The sequence below is a fragment of the Schistocerca gregaria genome, chromosome 7, assembly GCF_023897955.1.
Source record: "Schistocerca gregaria isolate iqSchGreg1 chromosome 7, iqSchGreg1.2, whole genome shotgun sequence".
In the NCBI taxonomy this organism is placed as follows: Eukaryota; Metazoa; Arthropoda; class Insecta; order Orthoptera; family Acrididae; genus Schistocerca; species Schistocerca gregaria.
Genome location: NC_064926.1, coordinates 276,223,067 through 276,250,315, shown reverse-complemented (window position 1 = coordinate 276,250,315; position 27,249 = coordinate 276,223,067). Strand labels below are relative to the sequence as shown.

Below are 27,249 nucleotides of genomic sequence, written 5' to 3'. Positions count from 1 at the left end.
CTCAGATGTCAGCAGGGGGGGCGGGAGTGCTGTCGGCGTGTGGTACCATTCAACTGAGCGGGGGTGACGTAAAGATCGCGTGTAGGTAATTAGCGAAGAAGGCGCGGTAGCGCGGTCGCTGTTCGACTTCGCTGTGGGCGGTTTGTAAGTACTGCCAGAAATCAAGGCGTGATTTGTCGCCATCATTATACATGTAGGTGATGGTCCATCCCTTGACCCATACAATCGCATGATTTTTGGTGGCGGGGAAATAAGTATTCTCAGGATGGATAAAACTCCATGGGTCAATCGAGTCCGGCGGAACACGGAGGTAACAGGCAACGAACTGTCGGTCAAGTTTCCAGACGTCACTGGTGGCACCACAAGTCAGTTGATGGACATCGTCATCCATGAGGTGGCAGATGGAGCAGAGTGGAGAGTCCTTTAGTCCGATGGCGTGAAGACGATGATTTGTGGCGAATTTTTCATTTGCGACCTGGTACCATGTTGCCCGGACGTTGGAGGGAAGAAAAGGCTGGTGGATGTGACGCCAAACCGTGGGCCACCGCGTGGACGGATGTCGCAGTTCGATATTGTTGCTGGATATGGAACGAAGGAGTGGGGTGTAAAAATCTTTAGGTCGAGGAGAACGCGTGGTCGGTAAGTGTGTGTGAGCATAACTGAAGTCGACGATGAAATCAGAAATGTGCGTCAGATGGTGCTTGATGTGTCCGACTGGTACTGGTGGTGTTATGGTCGCGGGCACAAGAATTTCCAGCAAGCTGCGCGTAAGGGACGTGCCCCCGTGCCACTGCTTGTGCATGGTGGACATGTACAAGGACGCCGCGCGAGTCGCACATTGACAAGACCGAGGCCACCCGCTCGCGGGGAAAGGGTGAGCGTGTCGTAGCGGACCTTAAAGAGCGTACCGGCCGTAAGGAAGTATCCGAAGGCAGCCTGGAGGCTACGTCCAATAGTTGATGGCAGCGGGAGGACCTGTGCAATGTGGACCATTCTGGACGCCACATGTTGATTGAGGTATTGGCCACGTTGTAAAGAATCGAGTCGTCGGAGAAGATTTTGTCGCACCGTCGTGCGGATGGTTTGAAGAGCACGCCGAAAATTGATGGCAGCGGAGCGGCGCACGGTGGAGGTGAAAATGATACCAAGGTATCGTAGTTTCTGTACACATAGGAGAGGTGCAAAGTCGTCGTGTGAGAGGCCGCGTCCAATGGGCATCGCCGCAGATTTAGTCACATTCATGTTACTGCCCGCTGCAGTGCCGTACGTTGATATCAAATCAAGTACCGTGTGTGTTTCACTCCGTGAGCGGATCAAGAGGAGGAGGTCATCCGCATACGCACGACATCGAAAACTGTGCTGTCGCAAAGTGAGACCAGAAAAGTGGCTCGTCAGACTCCCGATGAGTGGCTCCAGGCTGATGGCATAGAGTAGGGTCGAAAGTGGGCAGCCTTGCCGTACGGAACGTCGGATCGCCACTGGTCCCGCCACACGGCCATTAACCTGAATCAGCGATTCGGCGGTGCCGTACAGGCGCCGGATTACGTCGATAAAGGCTGGTGGAAAACCCATGCGGTTCATCACGGAGAACAGAAAACGATGCCGCACTTTGTCGAATGCGCTGTCAAAATCAATGGCAACCACTGCGGCGCGGAGTCTGCACGCCGCTGCCAGTGCAATTAAATCGCGAAATTCTCCTGTGGCCGTTTGTACATTAACTGACCCGCCCGGAGTTGTCTGTTCCGGGGATAGAATGCTAGGCAGGACCTTGCGGCATCGCGTTGCCAGGAGGCGTGTAAAAATTTTACAGTCTGCGTTAAGCAGAGTCAGGGGACGGTAATGTGCTGTCGTCACACCGGGTGTCGGTTTGTGGATGGGTATAATAATTCCCGTGACGAAGGACGGCGGTACGCCGTTCCCCATCGTCAGCAGTTCATGAAACATCGTTGTCCACCGTGACGCCATTAGTGTGAAGAAAGCGCGATAAAATTCTATCGGCAATCCGTCGACGCCAGGTGACTTATTCAGAGCACCTTTTTTGATTGCATCGTGGATTTCGTCACGCGTAATGGGCTCCATCAGCTCATCCGCTTCGTCGCTGGTGAGGGTGCGAGTTACGTGTGGTAACGCAGACTCCTCAGCGTGGTTGTTGGTAGTCTCCTCCTTGTACATTGTGCGGTAGTGGTCAACAAAGGCACTGACGATTTCGGCCTGGCAAGTGACGTGCTGGCCGCGACAGGTTGTGATCTCGGTGATGAGTTGTTGTCGCCGATGTTTCCTATCGGAGGCGATATGATGCATGGTCGGATGTTCCTGTTCCGCCGAATCTTGATATCGTGTTCGCAACATAGCCCCCTGCAGTCGACGGCGTGTCAAAGTTACAATTTGGGCCTTAATCCTACTGCGTTCCCTCTGGGTGTCGGGTGTGGGCGGTTGGGCGTCCAGGTCGCGGAGAACGGCGTAGAAATAGTCGGTAGTGTGCCGGCGCCACATAGCAACTTCCTTTCCATACTGAATCAAAGTACGTCGAATGGCAGGTTTGGCATATTCCAGCCACCAGGTCAAGGTCGTGCAGTATTTACGTAAGCGACGTTCACAGGTGGCCCATGTCTCGGTGACACGTTGAAGACATTCGGGATCATGAAGATGGGAGGTGTTTAGCTTCCACGGTGCACGACTACGCCAGACCACTTGCTTGGGGAAGAGAATGTTGCAGATGTAGGCACAGTGGTCCGAAAAGGCCAGGGGCCAAAGTTCTGCACCTTGGACTGCAGGTGTGAGTTCCCGAGAGACGTAAATTCTGTCCAGGCGGCTCGCGGAGTGACTCGTCTGGTAAGTATGTCCAGGGGCGTCGCCGTGCTGAACTTCCCAAGTGTCGCGGAGCAACAGATCTCGGACGACAAGACGCAGTTCTTGACAGGTGTTGTAGTGGGGCACTTGATCTTTAGGGTGCAAGACACAATTAAAATCACCCCCAAACATGTAAGGATCGCAGCGTCCAAGAAACAGAGGAGCGATTTCTTCTGAATAGAAGAGTGCCCTGTCGCGTCTGCGGGTGGAGCCCGACGGAGCGTAAATGTTGACGATACGCGTCCCCATGACGGTGACGGCCATGCCTCTGGCAGATGGAAGGTATGTGATATCGGCCACTGGAATGCCTTCTCTGGCGTAGATGGCTACGCCGCGTCCCAGGTGGTCACCAGGAGAAGGATAAGTGTTATATCCCGCGACGTCTGGAAGTGTGGCCAAGTGTACTTCCTGTGGTAGTGCTATATCGACGTCTGACGCCCATATCATCTCTCGCAGCAGTTGAAGTTTCACGGGTGAGCTGATGGTGTTAGTGTTGATCGTCGCTATTCGGTAGGTTTGGAGCCGTCCCCCGCCGTGAAGGGGAACTCCACCGGCGGAGGATGAAGAGGGGCGAGGCAACGGCGAGTCGTGCCGTGCGCCACCTGACGGCGTTATCAGCGGCGTAACGATGCTTCCGTCTGGGGTAACTCTGTCCCCAGCGTGTGGTCCGGGTCCTCATCGACGTCCTCACTCCACACCATTGAGGGCGCTGTCGTGATGGTCGTACGTTCCACTTCGGTCGTAGAGGCGGAGGACGTCTCGGCGGCAGTAGCATCGGTGGAGTCCATTGGTTCAGGAGCACCTGAGCGAGCCAGTAGAGTTGGCATCGAAACATCCACAGTCGGCGTCATGTTGTCGTCATTCGTATCGTCGTGTAGGTTCTCTGAGGCCTCGTCGTGTCGGACGGCCTCTGGAGCATCAGGGGGAGGTGATCCGTCTCGTTCCGAGACCGTACGACGCCTCCTCTTGCGCCTCTTAGGTGAACGTTGTTTGCGGGTTCGTCCCTCTGTGTCGGAAGACGGAAGGGAGTCGCGTCGCTCTGAGAGGAAGGCCGTCGCGGGAACGTCAAATGAAGGGGTGTCCATATGTTCAGGCTGGTGGGTGTCGGAAGTCGTCGCTGTTGGTAGTGGCGCCGTAGTAGCGTCTGGCTTTGAGCGTGACGTGTCGGCCCCGGCGGTATCCATAGCAGCTGGAAGGGTCACCGGTACATGGTCCGATGAGCGGCGGCCGGTGGGAGGAGAAGAGAGTGCCGATGCGTAGGTGATCGGTAAAATCGTCGTCGGAGCCGTAGGTGCCACGGTAGCGCCTGGCAATTGGGTGATCCGTCGCTGAAGACACTCAGATCTGAGGTGGCCTTCTTTTCCGCACCCGGAACAGGTCTTGGGTTGGCCGTCGTATATGACAACCGCTCGGCACCCGCTGATTTGCAGGTAAGATGGCACGTGGCGATGGAGGTCGATGGTGATCTGCCGTACACCGTTAAGAACGGGGTACGTTTGGAATTGCGCCCAGCGTTCGGCAGTGTGGCCATGTACAGTACCATAGGGGCGGAAAGCCGCGATAACGTCTTCCGCCGGTAGCTCGAACGGGAGTTCGAAAACTCGTATGGTGCGCATTCCTAAGCCGGCATGGTCGACAGTGACCGCTCCGACATTGCCGTCGGCGTGGCAAAAGCGTAATCCATGGTTGGTGTCACGAAGTATTCTTTCACACACCGCGTCGTTGACAACTTTCACGTACACAGTACTGCTTAATATGGACAAATGGATGCCCAAGATGTCGGAAGCTGGGATCTTAGCAACGTCGCGTAGGAAGCGTTCCACTTCCAAGGCCTTTGGTCGTGCGTGATCGTTGCAGAAGTTGAATCGTGAAGTTGATTTTCGAAAACGATTGGCCATGGCTCTAGTGCACGTAAGCGACACGTAAGTGACGGCCGCTGAAATGTAAACAACAGCGAGCGCGCGCGCTCCGCAGGCGGAAACAACAACACGTCCGCACTGCACGGCGGCGAAAGCCGGACTGTTGTTGTTGATATACGTCAATGGAGAGAGCTGAAAATGTGTGCCCCGAGCGGGATTCGAACCCGGGATCTCCTGCTTACAGGGCAGACACTTATCCACCTGAGCCACCGAGGACACAGAGGATAGCACAACTGCAGGGACTTATCCCTTGCACGCGTCCAGTGAGACCCACATTCCCAACTGTCCACAACCTATGTTCGTAGTGTTCCTAATAGATTTTTGCCCATTAACTCACTACTCGAGTCAGACTAAGCTGACGAGTCCCTTAAGAGTTACTATAGTTAAAGGCTACCTGGTCATTGACCTTCTGTGCGAAAGCGCACAATTTGCCCGACTCTTACGGGACTCGTCAGCTTAGTCTGGCGCGAGTAATGAGTGAATGGGCAAAAATCTATTACGAACACTACGAGTGTCGGTTGTGGACAGTTGGGAATGTGGGTCTCACGGGAAACGTGCAAGGGATATGTCCCTGCAGTTGCACTATTCTCTTTGTCCTCGGTGGCTCAGATGGGGTCAGAGGGTTAGCTGCCCTGTGTAATAAAAAAATTAAGTTAATGGATCAACGACGAACTTAAACGGCTGTCTTATGACATCGGCCCTGAGCAGATACAAAGAACAAAATGAGATAAAAAAGATGGATAGAGCGTCCGCCATGTAAGAAGGAGATCCCGGGTTCGAGTCCCGCTCGGGGCACACATTTTCAGATGTCCCCATTGATGTACATCAACAACACCTGCCGGCAGCAAAAGGTTTCTATTTAATTATTTTTTCTCCTTTTTTTCAGAAGCATGTTAGTCAGGCGAGAGCATAATTTCTACATTATTTACATCCTTTAAGGTTAATGAATAGTTTCAGATGGGTGTCGCACACCGGAAGTAGCTTGTGGACTCTCTTGCTCCCCGAACTGAGGCCATTATCATGGCTGGAGGCGATGTTATGCGGTCTTAGCGTGGTGTCGCCTGAGGATGGTTAAATTTTTGCTCGGTATGCTCGTCTGTATTCTGTATATGCTACGCATTAAAAGGTGCGCAATATGGCACGCGTCATCGTTTGCGTGTGACATGAGGAACCGCGTGGCGCGAATACTCACCAGCAGGTTGCGCTCTGACATGTTCCAAGCCCTGGGTCGCAGCATCAGCACGGGGCACTCTGCAATGGGAGGTGTGCCCTCCAACGTACCGTGCACGGCGCGGTACACCGCCAAGAGGCCGGTCAGCTGGTTGCCCCACGTGGGGCAGTGCCCGTCGTCGAAGTCCACCTGTGGGCACAGCGAACACCTGTCACAGTCCCTCCGTCAATATACACACTTGTTACGCCAGCAACGGAAACTACCATGAGTTTCATGGCGTCTCATGTGTTATATGCTAGTCACAGTACCAAGTGTAGTCGTAACTAACCTAAGGACTTCACACACATCCATGCCAGAGGCAGGATTCGAACCTGCGACCGTAGCGGTCGAGCGGTTCCAGGCTGAAGCGCCTAGAACCGCTCGGCCACACCAGCCGGCACGACCATTTCACGAGTGTACCGTGAATATCAGGAATACGGTAAAACATCAAATCTCCGACATAGCCGGCCGGAAAAAGATCGTGCAAGAACGGGATCAACGACGATGGAAGAGAATTATTCAAAGTGACACAAGTACAAACCTTCCGCAGATAGCTGCAGATTTCAATGCTGGCCATCAACAACTGTCAGCGTGCGAACCATTCAACGAACTATCATCGATATGGACATTTAGTGATGAAGACCACTAGTGTATCCTTGATGACTGCACGACACAGCGCTTTACGCCTCACCTGTGCCTGTCAACACTGACATTGGACTGTTGATGACTCGAAACATGTTGCCTGGTCGGGAGAGTCTCGTTTCAAATTGTATCGAGCGGACGGACGTGTAAGGTTATGGAGACAACCTCATGAATCCGTAGACATTGCATGTCAGAAGAGGATGTTCAAGCTGGTGGAGGCTCTTTAATGGTGCGGGGCGTGTGCAGTTGGAGTGATATGGGATCTCTGATACGTGCACGTGACACGTACGTAAGCATCCTGTCTGATCACTTGCATCCACTCACGTCCATTGTGCATTCCGAAGGACTTGGGCGACTCCAGGAGGACAATACGACACCACACACGTCCAGAATTTCTACAGAATAGCTCCAGGAATACTCTCCTCAGTTTAAACACATCTGATGGCCATCAAACTCCACAGACGTGGACAATAATGAGCATCTGTGGGATGCCTTGCAATGTGCTGTTCAGAAGAGATCTCCAACCGCTCGTAGTCTTACGGATTTGTGGACAGCCCTGCAGGATTCGTGGTGTCGGTTCCCTCCAGCACTACCTCAGACATTAGTCGACTTCATGCCACGTCGTGTTGCGCCACTTCTGCGTACTCACGGGAGCCCTACACGATGTTAGGCAGGTGTACCAGTTTCCTTGGCTCTTCGCTGTAGTTATGTAGTTAATTTTTGTTTGTTTTGATGCACCTTCCCGCAGTCCTAATATGATCCGTGGCGGCTCGTTTCACCTTCCCACTTTCGATAGGTTCCAGCTGGCTTCTTACCAGGTGGCGCATATTGCTCCTTTGTGCGGTTATCGCTGCTTCATCATCCAAGATGCTGTTGAGTGTTTTTTTCTTTCTTGGGATTTTCATGGTGTTTGGTGTGGTGCTAACACACTATGGTCGTGAAAGTCAAACCAGCACAGGAGCGTACTAAAAAAATCAGCTGACGAGATCACAGCTGACTGTCAAGACGACGAGTTGCGGGAAGCTATCCAGGGGAATTTGTTTATTCCACGACAGCGTCCAAATTCAATCTGCACAAGTCACAACTATACAGGCTCCTTGTTTCGACGATCGAATTATTCCACGTCCCGCGTAATTCTCCCGAGAAGGCATCCAGTAACTTGTTCCTCTCTCGCGCCTGATAAAGAGACCACTGCGAGGCATGTATTTCCAGAATGACGACGGGCCAAAATGTAGATTTCTACAAGCCAAGGTCTCCACCAAGCCATCTAGCGCCTATGAACGCAGAGGGAATATGCAGAGAAGGACTGATACCATCCAGAGCTTCTTGTTCGTATCTTGATTTTCACGGGGTGGAAATTTAAATTTTATCATTACCTTTCGTGCAGTCAGTGGACGAAGCCTTGCGGTGTGCAATAACGCATATTCACCAGCCAGCTCAAACGTGCTACATTATTTCTCATTTATTAAAAATTTCTTGGCTTTACCCTACTCGACCGCCATTCGCCGTTTTCGGTTGGTGTTGTCCACTGTCTTCAGGCCCCCAGCAACAGTGGCAACTACTGAAGGCTGTGAAAGGCGATGTAGGCCTCAGAACACCTGTAATATTCAAAATACCGTGTGGGTGTGCGCAGTTTTATGTCGGCCAGACTGGTCGCTCTATTGAACAGCGGTGCAGAGAACATGAAAAGCATTTCCGTCTACACTGTACCAAAATGCCAGCTGTAGCGGAACATGACAATGGAAAACGGACACCGAATTTCATTCGACGACACTTCTGCTAGTAAACGGAACAAACACTTCTGGGATAGCGTAATAAACGAAGCAATAGAGGTCAAAATATCGTATATCACCCTCCATAAGGAATGTGGATTGCAGCTAAGTACGGCCGGTGATCATGTGGTCGGGGAGTTGAAGCGGTCGCCACGGTCGTGCGACCGATACATTACCATACATGGTGCGCGACTGGCCATCAGTGACGTCACTGGCGACGGCGCGGCTAATAAACACGGCAGCGGAATCCACACGACAATCAATCACTTCACGATTGCAGAACGGAACTCTGCCGAAAGATAGTAGGCTGTTAAGCATTTGTCGAGGCTTGAAAGCAGAGTATATTTTATTTATGGATATCGTCATGAGATAACGTATTTGTACTGCTAATAATTGCCGCCAGACTGGTCGACGTGGGAAAAGAAATTCCCGCTTCGATCCAGGGACACATCCAGATATCTATGCTGTTTTTCAATCTCATCGGCTAACCTCGAAATGTTTATTTCTTCTCCCTCAACTTTAATTCCCTTTACAAATTTCTCCTTCGTTTCTACTTGTTCAATGCACAGATTGCATATGATCGGAGATAGCCTAAAACCCTGACTTCCCTTTCTACTACTGCTTCCCTTTCATGTCACTCGACCCTTACCTGTACAACAGCGTCTGGTTTCCATACCAGCTATACATAATCTTACGCAACCGTTAATTGTGCCTGTTGCTTTCAGAATTCCAAGGAGTGTGCTCCAGTCAACATTATCAAAAGAGTTCTCTAAAACTACAAAAGCCATCAATGTACACTGAGATGGAAAAAAGTCATGGGGTACATCCTTTTCGGCGGCGTAGTGCAGCAGCTCGACACAGCATGGATTCAAGTCGTTGGAATTGACTGCAGAAAAAAAAGTGAGCCATGCAGCATTTATGGCCGTTCATAGCTGCGAAAGTGTCGCCGGTACAAGATTTTATGCACGAACTGACGTTTCAATTATGTCCCTCAAATGTTCGATTGGATTCATGCCGATCGCCACATCAGTCAATGATAGATTCAGTGGACCAGAGGACACAGCCCACGCCATTATCGATCCACCACCAGCTTGCACACTGCCTTGTTGGCAACTTCTGTCCATGACTTTGTGGGTTCTGCACCACACTCGGACGGTATCATCGGCTCTTACCAACTGAAACCGGGACTCACCTGACCACGTCAAGTTTCTCCAGTCGCCTACCGTCCAGCCGACATGGTCACAAGTCAAGGAGAGGCTCTGCAGGCGTTGTGCTGTTAGCAAAGGCACTCTCGTCGGTAGTCTGCTGTCACAGTCCATTAACGCCACATTTCGTCGCACTGTCCTAGCAGATATGTTCGTCGTACGTCCCACATTGATTTCTGCGGCTGTTTCACACAGTGTTGCTTGTTCGTTAGCACTGACAACTGTACCGAAACGTCGCTGCACTCGGCCGTAAAGTGATGCTCGTCGGCCATTGCGTTGTCCGTGGTGACAGGCAATGCCAGAAATTTGTTATTTTCGGCACTCTCTTGACACTGGATCTCGGAATATTGAATTCCCAAAATATTTCCAAAGTGGTATATCCTCTGCGTCCAGCTCCAACTACCATTCCGTGTTCAAAGTGTTAATGCCCGCAGTGCGACCAAGTCACACCGGAAACCTTTTCACATGAATCATCTGAGTGAAAATGACATCTCCGCCGATGCACTGCCCTTTTATACCTTGTGTACGCTATACTATCGCCATCTGTATATGTGTATATCACTATCCCATAACTTGTCACGTCAGCGCAGGTTTGCCTTTCTGATAGTACATTACAGCATCAATAATGGTAGGTTTGCAGTAAGCAAAACATTGGCTGAGTGGCAGTGTTACCAACCTGGATGCCCTGTACGTCGGCTTTCAGAGCGGCCCTGAAGTGGTCGATGTCTGCAGGGCTGACATCGCCCAGGTCGACGTGACGGTTGGTCAGCCTGCCGGGCACCGGCGCTACCCTCCAGTCGGCGGACGCGGCCCTGTTCTCCCCGTGGCGGAATGCTGGGAGCCGCCGGCCGTCGGCGAACTCGCACTTACTCTGCGCCCGCCGCCGGTAGAGCTGCAACACGAATATACATGTCAGCTTTAATACACGTTCATTATCTCTACCAAACACTAACGCTTTGAAACAGAAACCTATAGCGGATTTTTTAAAAATAACTGCATTAAAATCAAATTTCAAATTTTTATTTTATACCTCCGACCAGCTTATACCTTAAGATGAAACAGTATAATTTTAATTGTTTTTTAAATTTTGTTTTTAGCCCAGGAATACTGAAATAAATAGATGGTGCTCTAATAAACGTTTGTCACCAACTGTAGCGGCAAACAACACTCCATATGGGGCAAACGAACGCCTGACTTTTTAATCTCTCGTCATTGGAACAATTCTGGCAGACGAAGTTCAGCCGTGTGCGGCTCGCGTTGACGCCGTTCATAGCTTGGCATCTTGTAATAGCGATAGGGCGTCTCGTTTCCTTAGTGTGTTCACTGGCGCCATTACGTTTGCTCGCCTTGTATCTCCGTGAGTGGCAGCAGCAGCGCTTATCGACAGCGCGTACAGTAGTACGATCTTTGCAGCGGCCTCTAGTATTTCCGGGTCGTCGTGCATCGACCGAGTTGAGCTGGGACGGAGCAGCAGTGAGGTCCGGACAGCCAGTACTCGCCCGACCGCTGGCGACACACACCCACTGTCCGATGGAAGCACGTGGTCGAGAGAGTGCACGACCACGCCAAGGACCGGATTCAGCGTGTTTTAGTTGAATGGACCGTTATATTCCAGTAGTGCAATTTTCACCTGTGGGCGTGTGTGTGTGTGTGTGTGTGTGTGTGTGTGTGTGTGTGTGTGTGTGTGTGTGTGTGTGTGTGTCCGCCATTCGAAGTGCCCGCATGGCAATAAGTTGTCAGTCGACGATTTATACTGGGGTCTTTACTGTGCCTGACTTGAATGTGGACGACCGTTGGTTGGTCGTTCGGTCGGTCGTCGCAACAGACGACGTGCATTGGGTCTTCTGATCGTTTTGGCTTCTCTGTGTTTGTGCCAACTTGTAATTCGTCCGTGTCGTTTCACAGTGACTGGTTTTAGTACTGTGAGTCGTTGGTGCAATTGTTTTCCCGGATCCGTGTGAATCTTGTGGTTTGAATGCGCACTGGATTTTGTGAGGGGTTGCGAACGGACATCAGTTCGGTTGAGGCGCAGCAGGTGGAAGCGTGCTGGGCACATAACCCAGAGGTCTGTGGACCGAAACCACGCTCTGCTACGTGGTATTTATTTTAAAAGTGCTATTTGGAATTGTTCTTCTGACTTCTGATTCAGGCCTTCAGCCGTTTGTGATGTGAAGTTGTGTGTGGCCTTCAGGCGAGCAATAGTTTCACTTCTTTCACAATAAGTCCTTCAGCCTTGTTAGAGATTGTTTATAACGGAAGTATTTATCTTAATATGTGCTGTATGGAATTGTCAAGCTGGACACTGCACCGACTTTCACAGTGTTTGTATAGATTTTTACACGCATAATTCTTATGGGTATCACATTTAATATTTTTCCGTATTTTCTTGTTGCTGTCCTAGCCTTTTCTCTTTTGGATCACTAACAGAATTAGGATCTGTCAAAATGTATTACGTCTCCATCTTACTTCTGTTTTTAGCAGATTCTGGAGCCGACGTGACATGAGAGAGGTCCTTGAAACTACTTCTCCAATTCACAGTGTGTTTGGTGACCTCTGTTGTTGGCTGTACCTGCAGTTCCTCCACTGGATTATTTCCTGGTACATTTGTTTCATTCTCAGGATTTGATACTGTGGAATTAGTGGGGTCTCCGTTCCGAGTTGCTGGAGCAAACACTTGCTCAGGCAAGCGATTCAGGTTGAAGGGATGAATCCCACAAGCACTGAAGACTTTTTCAGCATTCCCGACTTCAGCTGCACGGTTCCATGCTTCAGCAAAAATAGCTACTCCAAATGTCACTTTTAATTCCTTTCCCTGGACTACTTCTGACGTACTCCCTGCAGCCATCGTTGTAAAATGTTTCTAGCGCCGGCCGATGTGGCCGTGCGGTTCTAGGCGCGTCAGTCTGGAACCGCGAGACCGCTACGGTCGCAGGTTCGAATCTTGCCTCGGGCATGGATGTGTGTGATGTCCTTAGGTTAGTTAGGTTTAAGTAGTTCTAAGTTCTAGGGGACTGATGGCCTCAGCTGTTAAGTCCCATAGCGCTCAGAGCCATTTGAACCATTTTGTCTTTAGCGGGGCGAAGAAAAAGACATCATGAGCCTGCAGCCTGTGAGTACTAGGTGGGAGAAAATATAACAGATGCATACTGTGGGTTGCAGCTTTCTCTAGAGCTGGAGAATCTGAACAATGTGACCCATGGCCTTCCAAAATGTGAACGACAGGTCCAGAAGGCTTCACCTTAATAAAATTGTCTAAGAGCTCAGACAACTGTTCCCATTTCATGTAGGCACTCTCTGACAGGTTTACGTTTGTACCAGGAAGTATGCCTAGTTCATAAATGTCATCGTTTCGCAACACTTTCACAGCAACGAAAGGAGGAACACACCTTTTACAGCTACGAACCATTCTGTAATTTAATGCTGGGGTCAGTCACAACTACTGTTATTTATTAAAATTCGTAGTCAGTTACAGATATTCGCAAGACCACCAAAACTGTTTTATTAAGAAAAAATTAATATGTCTGGTTTTTCCCCACGAACAAGCGTTTGTCTGCCTCCTTGAGCACTATTTGAGTTAGTTTTCACAAAAATGCATTATACTGGCTTGTGAGAGAAAGCGCAAGCCCACCACCGCGCCAGGATAGAATCTTCATGAATTCAGTCATTGCCTGCACAGCCTATATTGCTTAACTGCGTAAGTTTACAAGTCAGAAGGAGATTCTGAATGGGATGTTTCCACCTATACTTATCGCAGTCACTCGTATACACCACACTACAGCAATCTGACTCACACGAATTGAATTGAACTTCAGCGAGGTGATACCACACATTCTCTTACGTTTAGTCCGTTTGCCCCCATTTCGGTTGGCCCGACTTTAGCCCACACTGCAGCCAATACACTCAAACGTTCAGATACTTCGAGCTCAGCTGTTCGAGAATGAGAAAAGAATACTGCTGAAGGAAGTGTCCCAGATTTCAGTTCGAGTGTTTTAGGTAATCAATATGTAGCCTAAATAAGACTTTCATACAGTGACTTGAATCTGACTGCTTGTGGTCTTCAGTCTGATGACTGCATTGCTGGAGGTTTCAACGATTGTATGTCCTGTGCAAGCCTCTTCATTTAACCCACATTTGAAGCTGCGTGCTGTCGTCAAGACGTGATCTCCCTTTCCAATTTTTACTCCATCCACTCGACGCTTTTTTTCCATTATCAAATTTACGATTCGTTGATGCCTCAGCATATGTCGCACTAACTAATCCTTTCCTGTAGTGAAGCTGTGCTATAAATTTCTAAAGTGAAGAAAGAATATGAGGGTTTAATGTTCCATTGACATCAAGGTCACTAGAGACGAATCACAATCTCGGATTGTTTCCATGATGTGGAAGGAATCGGCCGTGACCTTTCAAAGGAAGAGCGCTCTGGCATTCGCCTGGAGCGGTTTAGGGAAATCACGGAAAACCTTAATCTAGATGACCGGACGAGGATCTGAACCGTCGTCCTCCAGAGTGCGAGTCCCATGAGCTAGCTACTGCGCCACCTCAATCAGTCATAAATCTTTGTTTTCTAAGTTATATCAATATCCGACCTACAGATTCCAGCGTTCATCTGCAGCACCACATTTCAGAAAGGCTACATGCCATGCAAATACCTTCATCCACGTTCGATGTCAACAGAGTTCTCTTATCCTAAAAGGCTCACCTCGCTATTGCAAGTCTTCATTTCATGTTCTATCTACTACGACCGTCGTCAGCCATTGCTGAATAAACTTTAGTCGTAGCGCCTGAGTGACATGGAGATTAACCCATGTATGTTCCTTTAGTTACACGATGTCTCCTTTAAATATACACAGAAAGAATAAATTCTACATCCTTAAGTTTAGAAAATCAAAATTAGGCCAGGTAAAAATGCTGACAGTCGGAAATTCAGATGACTCAAAGTATTTACTTTGGCTAACAACGAGGTAGGAAATTAACTTTTAGCATTTTGACTCAAAGAATTTGCCCTAAAATTTGGGATGCCTTCGAATCTGCTAGCCAAGAGAAAATATTAAAATGCATTCTCTAGATATCTCAAATGTGGATCAGTGTGGTAATGCTTGCATTCCACCCCACTGTCGTAAAATCTTTAGGGGCAGATTAGATCAGTTCATAAAAAAATATCCACGTTAAGCAGTTACGTAAGGAATTTTGGCCTTAAAACTTGTGAGAAACAATTATTATCAGTACACAAGTACTTATATTATTATAAAAGTCAACTTCAGACTCGTCCAATATTGAAATCTGACAGGCATATCCTGTTTACACTTCTGTGGCAAAAACAATACTTTCATGTGGTGAAATCATGTATCGATGACTGCTAAGAGTAAAAAGAAAGCCGTCCGGAGTGGCCGTGCGGTTCTAGGCGCTACAGTCTGGAACCGAGCGACCGCAACGGTCGCAGGTTAGAATCCTGCCTCGGGCATGGATGTGCGTGATGTCGTTAGGTTTAATTAGTTCTAAGTTCTAGGCGAGAGATGACCTCAGAAGTTAAGTCGCATAGTGCTCAGAGGCAAATGGCTCTGAGCACTATGGGACTAAACATCTATGGTCATCAGTCCCCTAGAACTTAGAACTACTTAAACCTAACTAACCTAAGGACATCACACGCATCCATGCCCGAGGCAGGATTCGAACCTGCGACCGTAGCAGTCGCGCGGCTCAGAGCCAGTAAAAAGAAAGGACCACTACTAGTGATCGATATCAAAGGATGTCTTATGTCCTACCTATCTAACCGAAATGGAGTTTGTTCAGTTTTAGCTTCTGCGTAGTGTGATGTTGCTACAGTAATGTATGTATGCGATGAAAGTCAAAATCATTTGGTGACACAGTAATCTGTACGTGAAATCATTATTTGCAGAAGACATGACTCTCATAAGAGATTCTATTCATAATGCGATCTAATCACTCAGGTTCCCAACAAGAACTCCATTTTTAGCGTTTCTAGGAGGGAAGTCCATCAACAAAATTCCCAAAATCTACAATTTTGGATTAGCGAACAGTTCAGGACAGAACAAGTTTTGATCATTTCCTGTATCATAATCGAGTAGACGAGCATTGCTCAGTTGAAATATGGCTCTAGAAGGAGCCGAATGAATGGAACATCCAAAAGTGTTACAACTGTTCGCGCGTTTTGGCTACTGTTGAGAGGACCTACAATTTGGCGCTGGCTAAACCGCCTGGAAGAAAGAGGCACTGATATGCTGCCGCATCTCCTGTATTCGGCTGTTACTCTATTACCGACCGAGTAGCAACCTCTTGAAGAGAGGAAAAGTTTCAGTCCGTTATAGACAATAACATTTTGAACTTGGCATCAGCAGTATGCTGCTCAGAGGGATATTTCCTCAAGTAGTCTGTGGCATAGCAGGCACCAGCCAACTGTGGTAATAGGAAACGACATCACCATCTACACAAACAACCTGAAGGGGGCCACCTGCAACAGGGACCGAAACGTCGGTAGTTTTATATATTGACAATGCGGTCACAAACCCAAAAAAATGTTTATATTGAATGTTGAATCTAAAATCTTCATCGAAATTCGAAACGAAGCTTTAAATGATGGACCAAAACATTACGAGCTTTGCCCATCGCGAGACTGAATGCTCCCTGGTGGTGATGCGGGCACTTGGTGTGGTAAGAAAATATGGAGGGTGTCAGGGGTACTGGTGCAGATATTGCGTTATTTGGTAACTTAGTATTTACCCATTTCAATGTGTTAACTGTCTTTTCTCTGTGTCTAACAGCCTTTCTGGAAACACATCGCATACACTGAGGGAAAAAATGGCAACATCAAAAAATTATTCATGTTGAGTAATGAAAAATCGGGAGTATATTTATCTAGATAACATATGTGATTAACATTGCAAGATCGCAGTTACCGTAAGTGCGAGATAATCCAATGCAAATTTGAAATTCTGGTACATTAATAGCCCTTGTAACCGCCGGAATGGAGAATGGAAGCATGCAAATACGGATGCATTGTGTTGTACAGGTGCCGGATGTCAGTTTGTGGGATAGAGTCCAAGCTTGTTGCACTTGCTCAGTCACTCAATACAGGGATGTTCATTGCTGGTTCTGGATGACGCTAGAGCTGTCGTCCGATGATGTCCCATACATGCACCATTAGATACATATCTGGCGCTCGAGCACGTCAGTGCAACATGTCGAAATTCTGTGGAGCATGTTGGGTTACAATAGCGGTATGTGTACGAGCCTTATCCAGTTAAACAACACCCCTTGGAATGCTGTTCATGAATGGCAGCGCAACAGGCCGAATCACCAGACTGACGTACAGATTTGCGGTCAGGATGCATGGGATAACCACGGAAGTGCTCGGGCTGTCATACGAGGTCGAACTCCCGACCATAACTCGAGGTATAGGTCCAGTGTATCTAGCACGCAAATTGGTTGGTTGGAGGCCCTCAGTTGGCCACCTCCTGACCAACACACGACCGTCACTGGCGCCGGTGCGGAACAAACTTTCATTTGAAAACACTACACACCTTCACGCTGTCCTCCAATTAGCTCTCGCTTGACGCCACCAAAGTCTCAAATGGCGGCGGTTTAGGGTCTGTGGAATGTGCGTCTGCAGTAACAGATTTGTAACATTTCATTGTGTCACTGTGGTACCAACTGCTGCTCAAATTGCTGCTAAAATGCAATACGATGCGCCAGAGTCATACACCAAACACGATGGTCTACCCTCTCGGTAGCGCCGCGTGGCCACACGGGCCCCGCTCTTCTTTCGACCGTAGCTTCTCGTGACCACTGTTGCCAGCAATCATGTACAGTGGCTACAGTCCTGCCAAGTCTTTCCTCAGTATCGCAGAAGGAACACGCAGCTTCTCTTCGCCTTATTACACGACCTCGTTCAAACTCAGTGAAGTGTTGATAATGGCGGCTTTGTGGCCTTAAAGTCATTCTAGACTAACATCGGCTCACCACGTCCAAACTCAATGGTATCTAACGGCGACGACCGTTACAACGTGTATTTGAAGCAAACTTTACTTGGATGATAATAACGGCTCTCCGAGTGCCTCTCTCATGCAACTGGCGCGAAATCTGAACAGACATCGCTTTTAGATGTAGAAACATGCCAGCCAATTTTCATTCGCGTCTCACAGCTCCTTCTTGGTTTTTCGATTTTTTCCCATCAGCGTAATTTTGATTTTCTAAACTTTAGTATGTAGAATTAAAGTTAAACCAATTATAGCCTAAGGTTGCAAAAATTAAATCTTTTTACCTGGTTTAGACACTTCCATGAGTGCCTTCATCAGAAATTACACTCAAATTGGCCTATAATGTAACTACAAAACTACGGAAAAATATTTTACATTAAAATGATAGTAGTGACTAACAGTACAAGACAGAAACAGTACTTACATGATACGTATAACAAATATCAAGTGATAAAGCTTTATTCACAAAATTTCAAAAGTGGAAATGCGTGAAAGCAAGCCACTACGGGCTGCTCGCATATGTCGAGTTAGAAATGTAAATGTAAATGTCGTGTGACTAGGGCCTCCCGTCGGGTAGGCCGTTGGCCTGGTGCAAGTCTTTCGATTTTACTCCACTTCGGCGACTTGCGCGTTGATGGGGATGAGATGATGATGAATAGGACAACACAACACCCAGTCCCTGAGCGCAGAAAATCTCCGGTCCAGCCCGGAATCGTACCCAGGGCCTTATGATTGACACTTATTGATATTTATTTTATAAGTGACATAAAACTACTGTTTCTCTTTTGTACTGTTAATCAGTTTTCAGTCTTAAAACGGCACTTCTAAGCTTTTACGTAGACAAAAAGTTACCATGTCTGCTTCTGTTAAATAAAAGACTGGGCATTACTTTATGTACTAAATAACGTTTTTCTTAACATTCATATGTCTATGTTTTAAATGTTTATTAGCCTACTTATAGTTGCGACTACCAGATGGCACTCTTAGTGTAATGTTCACATGTCCGCAGTTGCTAACGTGGGCGCCTCAGTCTGTTGCTACCTGTGGATTGACATGTATGAGCTACCATAGCGGCTCGCCTTCCATGTATTCTTTTAAAAATTTTGTGACTAAAGCTTTATCGCTTGACATTTGTTATACGTGCCATGCAAGTACTGTTTCTTTCTTATAGTACTAGTCAGTAGCTACACTTTTACATAAAAGATTTTCCCCGTAATTTTTTACTTATGTTATAGGCCAATTTGAATGTAATTTCTGATGAGGGCACTCATATAAGTGTCTAATCCAGGTCAAAAGACTTAATTTTCACGACCGAGGGCTGTAATTGCTTTAACTTTAATTTTAAACGGTCGCTGACTATGTGCCCATGTTTAAAACTTTAATTAGGTACAATTGTTTCTGTCTCTGTAGATTTAAAGGAGACTTCGTGTAACTAAAGGAACGTATGTGGGTCAATCTCCATGTCACTCTCATGCTACGACTACAGTTTATTCAGCAATAACTGACGACGGTCCATGTTTTCTGCATTGTCGTAACTGCACCATGAAGTGGACTATACCTACAGTGTAGACGATCCGTTTTGCGTCCACACGCCACATTTCAATGATTGACCTGCTGTTTACGGGAAAATGAACATTAATGGCTTACTTGTGCCACACTCGCTTGGAGGTACTAACCAACCTAAGAACATTTCTTTTTAGTAATCATTCTTCTGGCTGGTTTGACGCGGTCCGCCACGAATTCCTCTCCTGTGCCAACCTCTTCACCTCAGCGTAGCACTCGCAACCTTGGTCCTCAGTTATTTGCTAGATGTATTCCGATCTCTGTGTTCCTCTACAGTTTTTGCCCTCTACAGCTCCCTCTAGTACCATGAAAGTGATTCCCTGATGATGTCTTAAAAGATGTCCTATTATCCTGTCCCTTCCCCTTGTCAATGTTTCCACATATCTCTCTCCGATTCTGCGCTGAACCTCCTCATTCCTTAGCTCATCACTCCACCTAGTTTCCAACATTCGTTCATAAAAATGATTCAAATAGCTCTGAGCACTATGGGACTTAACTTCTAAGGTCATCAGTCCCCTAGAACTTAGAACTACTTAAGCCTAACTAACCTAAGGACATCACACACATCCATGCGAGAGGCAGGATTCGAACCTATGACCGTAGTGGTCGCGCGGTTCCAGTCTTCAACATTTGTCTGTAGCACCACATCTAAAATCGCTTCCTGAAGTGAAGGCCCATGTTTCCCACTCGTAGACTTCTCTTGGCCAGGAATGCCTTTTGCCAGTGCTAGTCTGCTTTTGATGTCCTCCCTTCTCCGTCCGTCATTGGTTGTTTTGCTGCCTAGGTAGCAGAATTCCTTACTTTCATATACTTTGTGACCTTCAATCCTGATATTAAGTTTCTCGCTATCCTCATTTCTGCTACTTCTCATTACCTTCGTCTTTCTTCGATTTACTCTCAGTCCGTATTCTGCGGTCATTAGGCTCTTCATTCTATTCAGCACATCAAATAATTCTACTTCACTTTCACTGAGGATGGCCATGTCATCAGCAAATCTTCCCGTTGATATCCTTTCACCTTGAATTTTAATTCCACTCCCGAACCTTTCTTTTATTTCCATCATTGCTTCTTCGATATACAGATTGAACAGTAGGGGCGAAAGACTACATCACTGTCTTGCACCCTTTTTAATCCGAGCACTTAGTTCTTGGTCGTCCATTATTGTTATTACTTCTTGGCTCTTTTACGTATTGTGTATTACCCGTCTGTCCCTGTAGCTTACCCCTATTTTTTCTCACAATTTAGAACATTTTGCACCATTTTACACTGTCGAACGCCTTTTCCATGTCGACAAATCCTACAGAGGTGTCTTGATTTTTCTTTAGTCTTGCGTCCAATATCAATCTCTGTCTGACTATGATACAATCTAACTGGAATCTCCCCATGTCACACAGGCTTTTCCAAATATACCGCCTCCTCTTGTGAGTCTAACAGAATATTCACTATTAGTAGCTGAAATTTATTGGAGAACTCAGTCTTTCTCCTCTCTCATTGCTATTACCAAGCGCATATTCTCTCTTAATCCTTTCTTTTACTCTTTCCACTAAAACCGCAGTCCAATCCTCCTATGACTATTAGATTTTTATCTCCCTTTACATAATGAATTACCATTTCAATATCGTCATATACTATTTCTGTCTCTTCAACTTGAGCCTGCGTCTTCGGCATGTAAACCTGAACTACAGTTGCTGGTGTTGGTTTGATGTCGATTCTGATGAGAACAACCTATCACTGAATTTTCCACAATAACACGCTCTCTGCCCACCTTGCTGTTTTACTGTTTTCTTCTGCTGTTGATATTATTCTACACTCCTCTGACCAGACATCCTTCTCTTCTTTCCATTTCAATTTAGTGACCCCCACTATATCTAGATTGAACCTTTGGATTTCCCTTTTCAGATTTTCTAGTTTCCTTACCACGTTGAAACTTCTGGCAGTCCACGCTCCGATACATTGAACGTTATTCGCTCTTTTTCTCATGTTCGCCTCCCTTTGGCAGTCTCCCCCCCCCCCCCCCCAACCCCCCGATATTGGAATGGGAGACAATTCCGGAATCTTTTGCCATTGGAGCGATCATCATTACAAGCCACATGTCCTGTGGATACACATTATGTGTCTTTAATGCAGTGGTTTCCATTGCCTTCTACATCCTCATGTAGTTGATCTTTGCTGATTCTTCCGCGTTTAGGGGCAGTTTCCCACCCCAAGGGCAAGAGAGTGCCATGAACCTCTTTCCGCCCCTTCACCCTCTTTGACAAGGCCGTTGGCAGAAGGAGGGTGACGTCTCATGCCGGAAGTCTCCGGCCGCCAGTGCTGACTGAGGACATTCTGATAATGAAAGACAGTACCGCTAGACCACTACAGAATCCAAATTTGCAATAACAATAAACAAGGCTCAAGGTTAGAAAGAGCGGGGAAGAGGAGGTGGACAGAGGTGTGAGAAGAAATGGACACAGACAACGGGAAGGAGAAGATGGAGGGAGATAGTGGGGGGGGGGGGGGGGTGAGAGGAGGAGATAAGGGGAAGGATGTGATGGACTGAGAGAGTGATACAGAGAGGGAGCAGAGGAGAAGATAGAGAGAGGGCTGACATGACAGACAGAGAGAGGTGAAGGAGGAGGAGATGGACAGAGAGAGGGGGAAGGAGGAGACACAAGAGAGAAGGAGATTAGGACGTATATTCAATTCCCATACGAATTAGAGAAGTATGCTTTATCATTTCTTTCCTTTCCATTTAAGCAGCCGGTGGAAGGTGTGAAACACGCACATGAACAAATATTTGACAGCTACGAAAGGGTGTCTAAATCAGAATAACGATGTAATAACTATGGCCCTTTAGGATTATCCCAATTTGGACTATACGATAAAGTGATAATCTCAGATTTGTAAAGAAAATTTTACATAATTTTTCTGTTGGAACGTCAATACTAAGTCCTTCGCTGGCTCCGCAAGCGGAGGAAACAACTTGAGTCATAGAATTTGGTGCATACTGTCTACGTTCCATTCTGAGAATATAGAAGGAGGAACACAGCCGTGGATTCACCTTGCGCTTCGTACTTACCTCCTCTATGCCATGCTCGAAAGTGCGCGTCAGATCTGCAACGAAGGAGAGGGCTGCCGTTGTCAGCAAGATCCGGTGAGCTTCTTCCGCACCTGGTGGCGCAGCTTCCACCTCCACATTCCAGAGAGGCTTCGCACTGGCGTTGTTCTGAAAACAAATAGAAACAATGAGACATATGCTGTGCATCAGATCAGGCTTATATATGCTTCTTCCTGATTCCGAGAGCACTTCGCAGACCACATTATGCACCAGCCTTATTTGTTCTCCTGATGTAGCAAACACGAATGTTTCCAAGGAATATATGTTGTTCTTTAACTCGCTATCAGCCCAAACTTCGCTAATTTTACCGTCGAGGATATTACGCGACGAGCGAGGGAGGTCGTAATTTATACCTCAATTTCTCCTTGAAAATAGCCTCTATGGTTTGAAGAACACCGTTTTTCCTCTCAATCTGTACATCGTAATTACGTTATCATTACGTTCTGGAGGTGATTGAGGGTGTATGTACCACTTGCGCTCTGCCTAAAGTAATGTGCAAGTATTGCACAAAAATATGGAAACAACAAAAATACAACACATTATTACTCATAATACGGTGTAGGAAACCCTTTGGCATTCAAAGCAGGTTCCTATCATCTCTGAGTGGTTAAATACAGGTCCTGTAATGCTTTCAAGGGAATCTGTATTGAACTTCCTGGAAATTTCAGATTTCAATTTCAGATAACGATGATGGTGGGGGATAGCGATCACGCATACTTCTCTCCAAACTAGACCAGAAAGGACTAACAATATTGAGGTATGGTGACTGCCGTTGCCAGGGCAGATGCTCACAAGAAAGCAATCCTGGGCGATGCCAGCTGTGTGAGAAGGAGCTCTGTCGTCTTGCAATACAGTATCACCACTGGGGACAAGTATGCCATGGGATGGATCTGATCAGCCGAAATGGTCACATAGTCCTTGGAAGTAATGCGATCTTGTAGGGTAACTATGGGGACCATGGAACATCACGATATGACTGCCCAAATCGTCACCGAACTCCCGACGTATTTCACTCTTGGGACGCAAATTCGATCAGAAGTTGGAGACAGTGTGAAACAGGATTCATTTGACCGAATGACTTTCTTTCATCGCTCCATCGTTGAGGTTTTATGGCCATGGCGCCAGGTTTTCCTGTTGCGGGCATTTCAGCCACTGTTGAATGGTTTTGGAAATCCAGCTCGCCCTACAACCTATGGTTAAGGGCCTCACCTCATGTTTCGGCACTGACAGAATTGGCGAATGCGACATTCAGTTCTGCAGTGACTTTTGCAGCTGTTGTCCTCTTATGTTGTCTTCGTATTCTATTGAAATGAACGTCTGTCATCATCACTCAACACGCACTGCCGTCCGCGTTGTGACTTAGCAGTTGATGTTCTTCCGCTTTCCCTGTACACTTCCCTTGTTTACAGAAGCAACCACCACAAGAGCACCAACAATTTGCCCATATTAGAATTCACCTAGCTGTGACATAACGCACTCACAACTACACAGAACACTGTCCTCACCAGGGCTGACATTTAGAACTTATTGAGGACAAATGCAACAGCGCAACTTGCAGCCTTGGTTGGCATCTCTATTTATGTTCAAACATGCATTTTTCGCCGTGTTTCCGTGTTTTTGTCGAACCATTGTACGACTTCTGAGTAAGATGAATTAAAATAATGAAGTTAAAAAATGAATCAAAGAAAAACGCTTATAATAGTCCCAGTGTTACTAGCAAAAGATGGATTATAAAGAAAAAGAGCTCCTTGTGAAAAGCATCTACCATGAGTTATTCGCAAGCCGCGTTCTATTTAAATATGAAAGTTTTTCGGAATTTCTGAGCACCAATACCACGAACGATAGAAAATAACGAAATTTTACTTATTCTACATGTTCAATATGTAGAAAGAACATATAATTAAATTTTCAGTGCATTTTCAGATATACGACGTACGACATTTAGTACACAGAGCTGCCAACTCAGACAGCAACAACAGCTCTAACTCGTTTGGGCATAGTTGACAGATACAGGATCGTCTAGTATCTCTGCTGTGCCACATGTTTAAAGCCCTAGAGGGAATTGTGCTGAATATCCAGACGTGTAGACGAGTTCCTAAGGCCTGAACAAGCCGGTTTTAGGCCAGACTGCTCATGCACTGGGCAAATTTTGGATTTAACTCAGCACGCTGAAGATGGAGATGAAAGAATGCAGGTGATCCGAGCGCAGAGTATGACACTGTCAACTACAGGAGACTGATATATTAGATTTACCAGATGACTAGAGACTTTGGATTTTCACGATTTATGCAGTGTGTACTACAGAATAAGAGCTTCTACGCTGAAGAGCCGAAGAAACTGCTTCACCTGCCTAATATACTGCAGGGCCCCGCGAGCATGCAGAAGGGTCGCAACACGACGTGGCATGGACTCGACTAATGTAGTGCTGGAGGGAACAAACGCCGCGAATCCTCCAGGGCTGTCCTAAATCCGTAAGAGTACGAGGGGGTGGAGTTCTCTTCTGAACAACACGTTGTAAGGCATCCCAGATATGCTAAAAAATGTTCAAATGTGTGTGAAATCTTATGAGACTTAAATGCTAAGGTCATCAGTCCCTAAGCTTACACACTACTTAACCTAAATTATCCTAAGGACAAACACACACACCCGAGGGAGGACTCGAACCTCCGCCGGAACCAGCCGCACAGCCCATGACTGCAGCGCCCTAGACCGCTCCGATAATCTCGCGCGCCCCAGATATGCTCAATAATGTTCATGTCTGGCGAATTTGGCGGCCAGCAGAAGTGTTTAAACTCAGAACTGTGTTCCTAGAGCCACTCTGTAGCAATTCTGGAGTGTGGGGTGTCGCATTGTCCTGCTGGAATTGCCCAAGTCCGTCGGAATGCACTATGGACATGAATGGGTGCAGGTGATTATACAGTAAGCTTACCTACGTGTCGGAGTCGTATACAGACGTATCAGGGGTCCCCTATCACTCCATCTGCCCATGCCCAACACCATTACAGAGCCTCCTCCAGCTTCAACAGTCCCCTGCTGACATGCAGGGTCCATGGATTCATGAGTTTGTCTCCATACCCGTACACGTCCATCCGCTCGATACAATTTGAAACGAGTCCGCAGCTCGTGATCTAGTGGCTAGCGTAGCTGCCTGTAGATCACGAGGTACCGGATTCGATTTCCGGCCGTGTTGGGGAGTTGTTCTGCCTGGAGTGGGTTTTTGTGTTGTCATCATTAATCATCATCATTATCGTCATCATAATCATAATCATCATCATAATCATATTCATAATAATAATAATAATAATAATAATAATAATAATAATAATAATCCGCGACTGTGGCTAGAATGAATTGTGCAAAACGTGGGCTGTGTAAAAATTGGGACTTTGTATGGTCGCTGATGACCGCGCAGTTGAGCGCCCACAAACCAGTCATTATCATCATCACAATTTGAAATGAGCCTCATCCGACCAGGGGACATGTTTCCAGTCATCATCAGTCCAATCTCGCTGTTGACGGGGCCAGGTGAGGCACAAAACTTTGTGTCGTGCAGTCATCAAGAGCACACGCGTGGGCCTTCAGCTCCGAAAGCCCATATCGTTGTTCAATGTATATTGCTGTTCAATATATACACCAACGACCAGCCAGTGCGTCCCGATGGTAAGCAGTTTGTATATGCTGATGACACGGTCTTGGCTACCAAAGTGAACACCTTCGAGGAAGTGGAGGATAAATTAACTTGTAGCCTTGAAATACTAGGATTACTGTTACCAGAATCACCTGAAACCAAATCCAGCAAAGACGGAAGTTTGCTGTTTCCACCCGAGGAGTAAGAAAGTCAAAAGGAAACTACATGTGAACACTGCTAAACCCTCAAATACCTTGATGTGAAGTTGAACAGAACTCTGTTATTTAAACTGAACTATTTGGACACTAAGGCAAAAGGTCAGTGATAAGAAGAATATAATTCGTAATCTGACCAACGCAAATCAGGGTAAAAATTATTCCATTCCCGTTACTGTTGCACCCATTTTCCATTTTTATGAATTCATGGCGGACTGATTACATATCAAACCATTTTTACACAATTTGGTGATGCCCCAAAAGGGAAAAAAAAACGCATCGTTTACATTAAATAATTTTGCAACCAAGACTGTTTTTATTTTGAAATGATACAAACTAGAATGTTGACCCACAAGTGCTTCGAACAACAGCCATTGCACTCAATTTGTCGGCATCTGAAGATACCACGCCCGAATGGAAGAATTAGACCCATGTGAAGCATATCGATGTTCCCGTAAATGAATCATCCCGCTTCACATTAGAATGTTTGAGGCCCGTGCCAACTACTCTCTCATAGGGAGAAGGGGTAGCTCCCCGCACCCCCCTACACCCTCCCCACCCACCCCCACCCAGTGTACGACTGCAAGTAGTTGCCGAGTTGCAACAGTCTAGGTAGCCTCGCTCAAAAGAGTTTCCTTTGGATGTCAGAACCAATAAACGTCACCGTCGAATAGAGGAGCCTTCAGCTATGGAATGAGGCAACACCAAATCCTATACTGGAACTGGAGGAAGAACTTGCGGCTGGAAGTAACAAATCCTTCACGACCTGGAAGGCTCTCGACAAGCTGAGAACTAGGGTCTCAAATTGCAAGTACAACCTAGCATGAAGCTGCTGTGACTGTGGGACTGTCCAAATGGACGACCACGTACTGATGTGCTGAAATCTTAGCACAAAGTATTCCCCGCTAGATTTAGAGTTAGGTAATGATAAGGCCATCTGTGCAGCTGATTGCTGGGCAAAACATATTTCAACTCTGAATTTTATTACAGTTGATCTTACTAGATTTTAGTGTACAATGTTCTGGACGCGGAAAACAAATAAGCTCAAAGTCAGAATTCATCAGCCATAGTGAATGGTAAATGGTGTTGTGTTATTCTCTCGGCAACTCACAAGTTTTCACTGGGCGGCACTTCTGAAGGTCATTTGCTGT

At 46.9% G+C, this 27,249-nt stretch overlaps 1 protein-coding gene across 1 annotated transcript in view; it reads right to left on the bottom strand.

The window, feature by feature from the left end:
* The window catches only part of LOC126281565 (malate synthase-like), a 112,170-nt gene that overhangs the window by 65,875 nt on the left and 19,046 nt on the right, over nt 1–27,249 (bottom strand). Inside the window, exons 2-4 of the mRNA XM_049980638.1 lie at nt 22,217–22,363; nt 10,275–10,490; nt 5,962–6,129 (exon numbers count right to left, since the gene is read on the bottom strand). Of these exons, the coding sequence (XP_049836595.1) occupies nt 5,962–6,129; nt 10,275–10,490; nt 22,217–22,363 (531 nt within the window). The remainder of the gene's footprint in view (nt 1–5,961; nt 6,130–10,274; nt 10,491–22,216; nt 22,364–27,249) is intronic.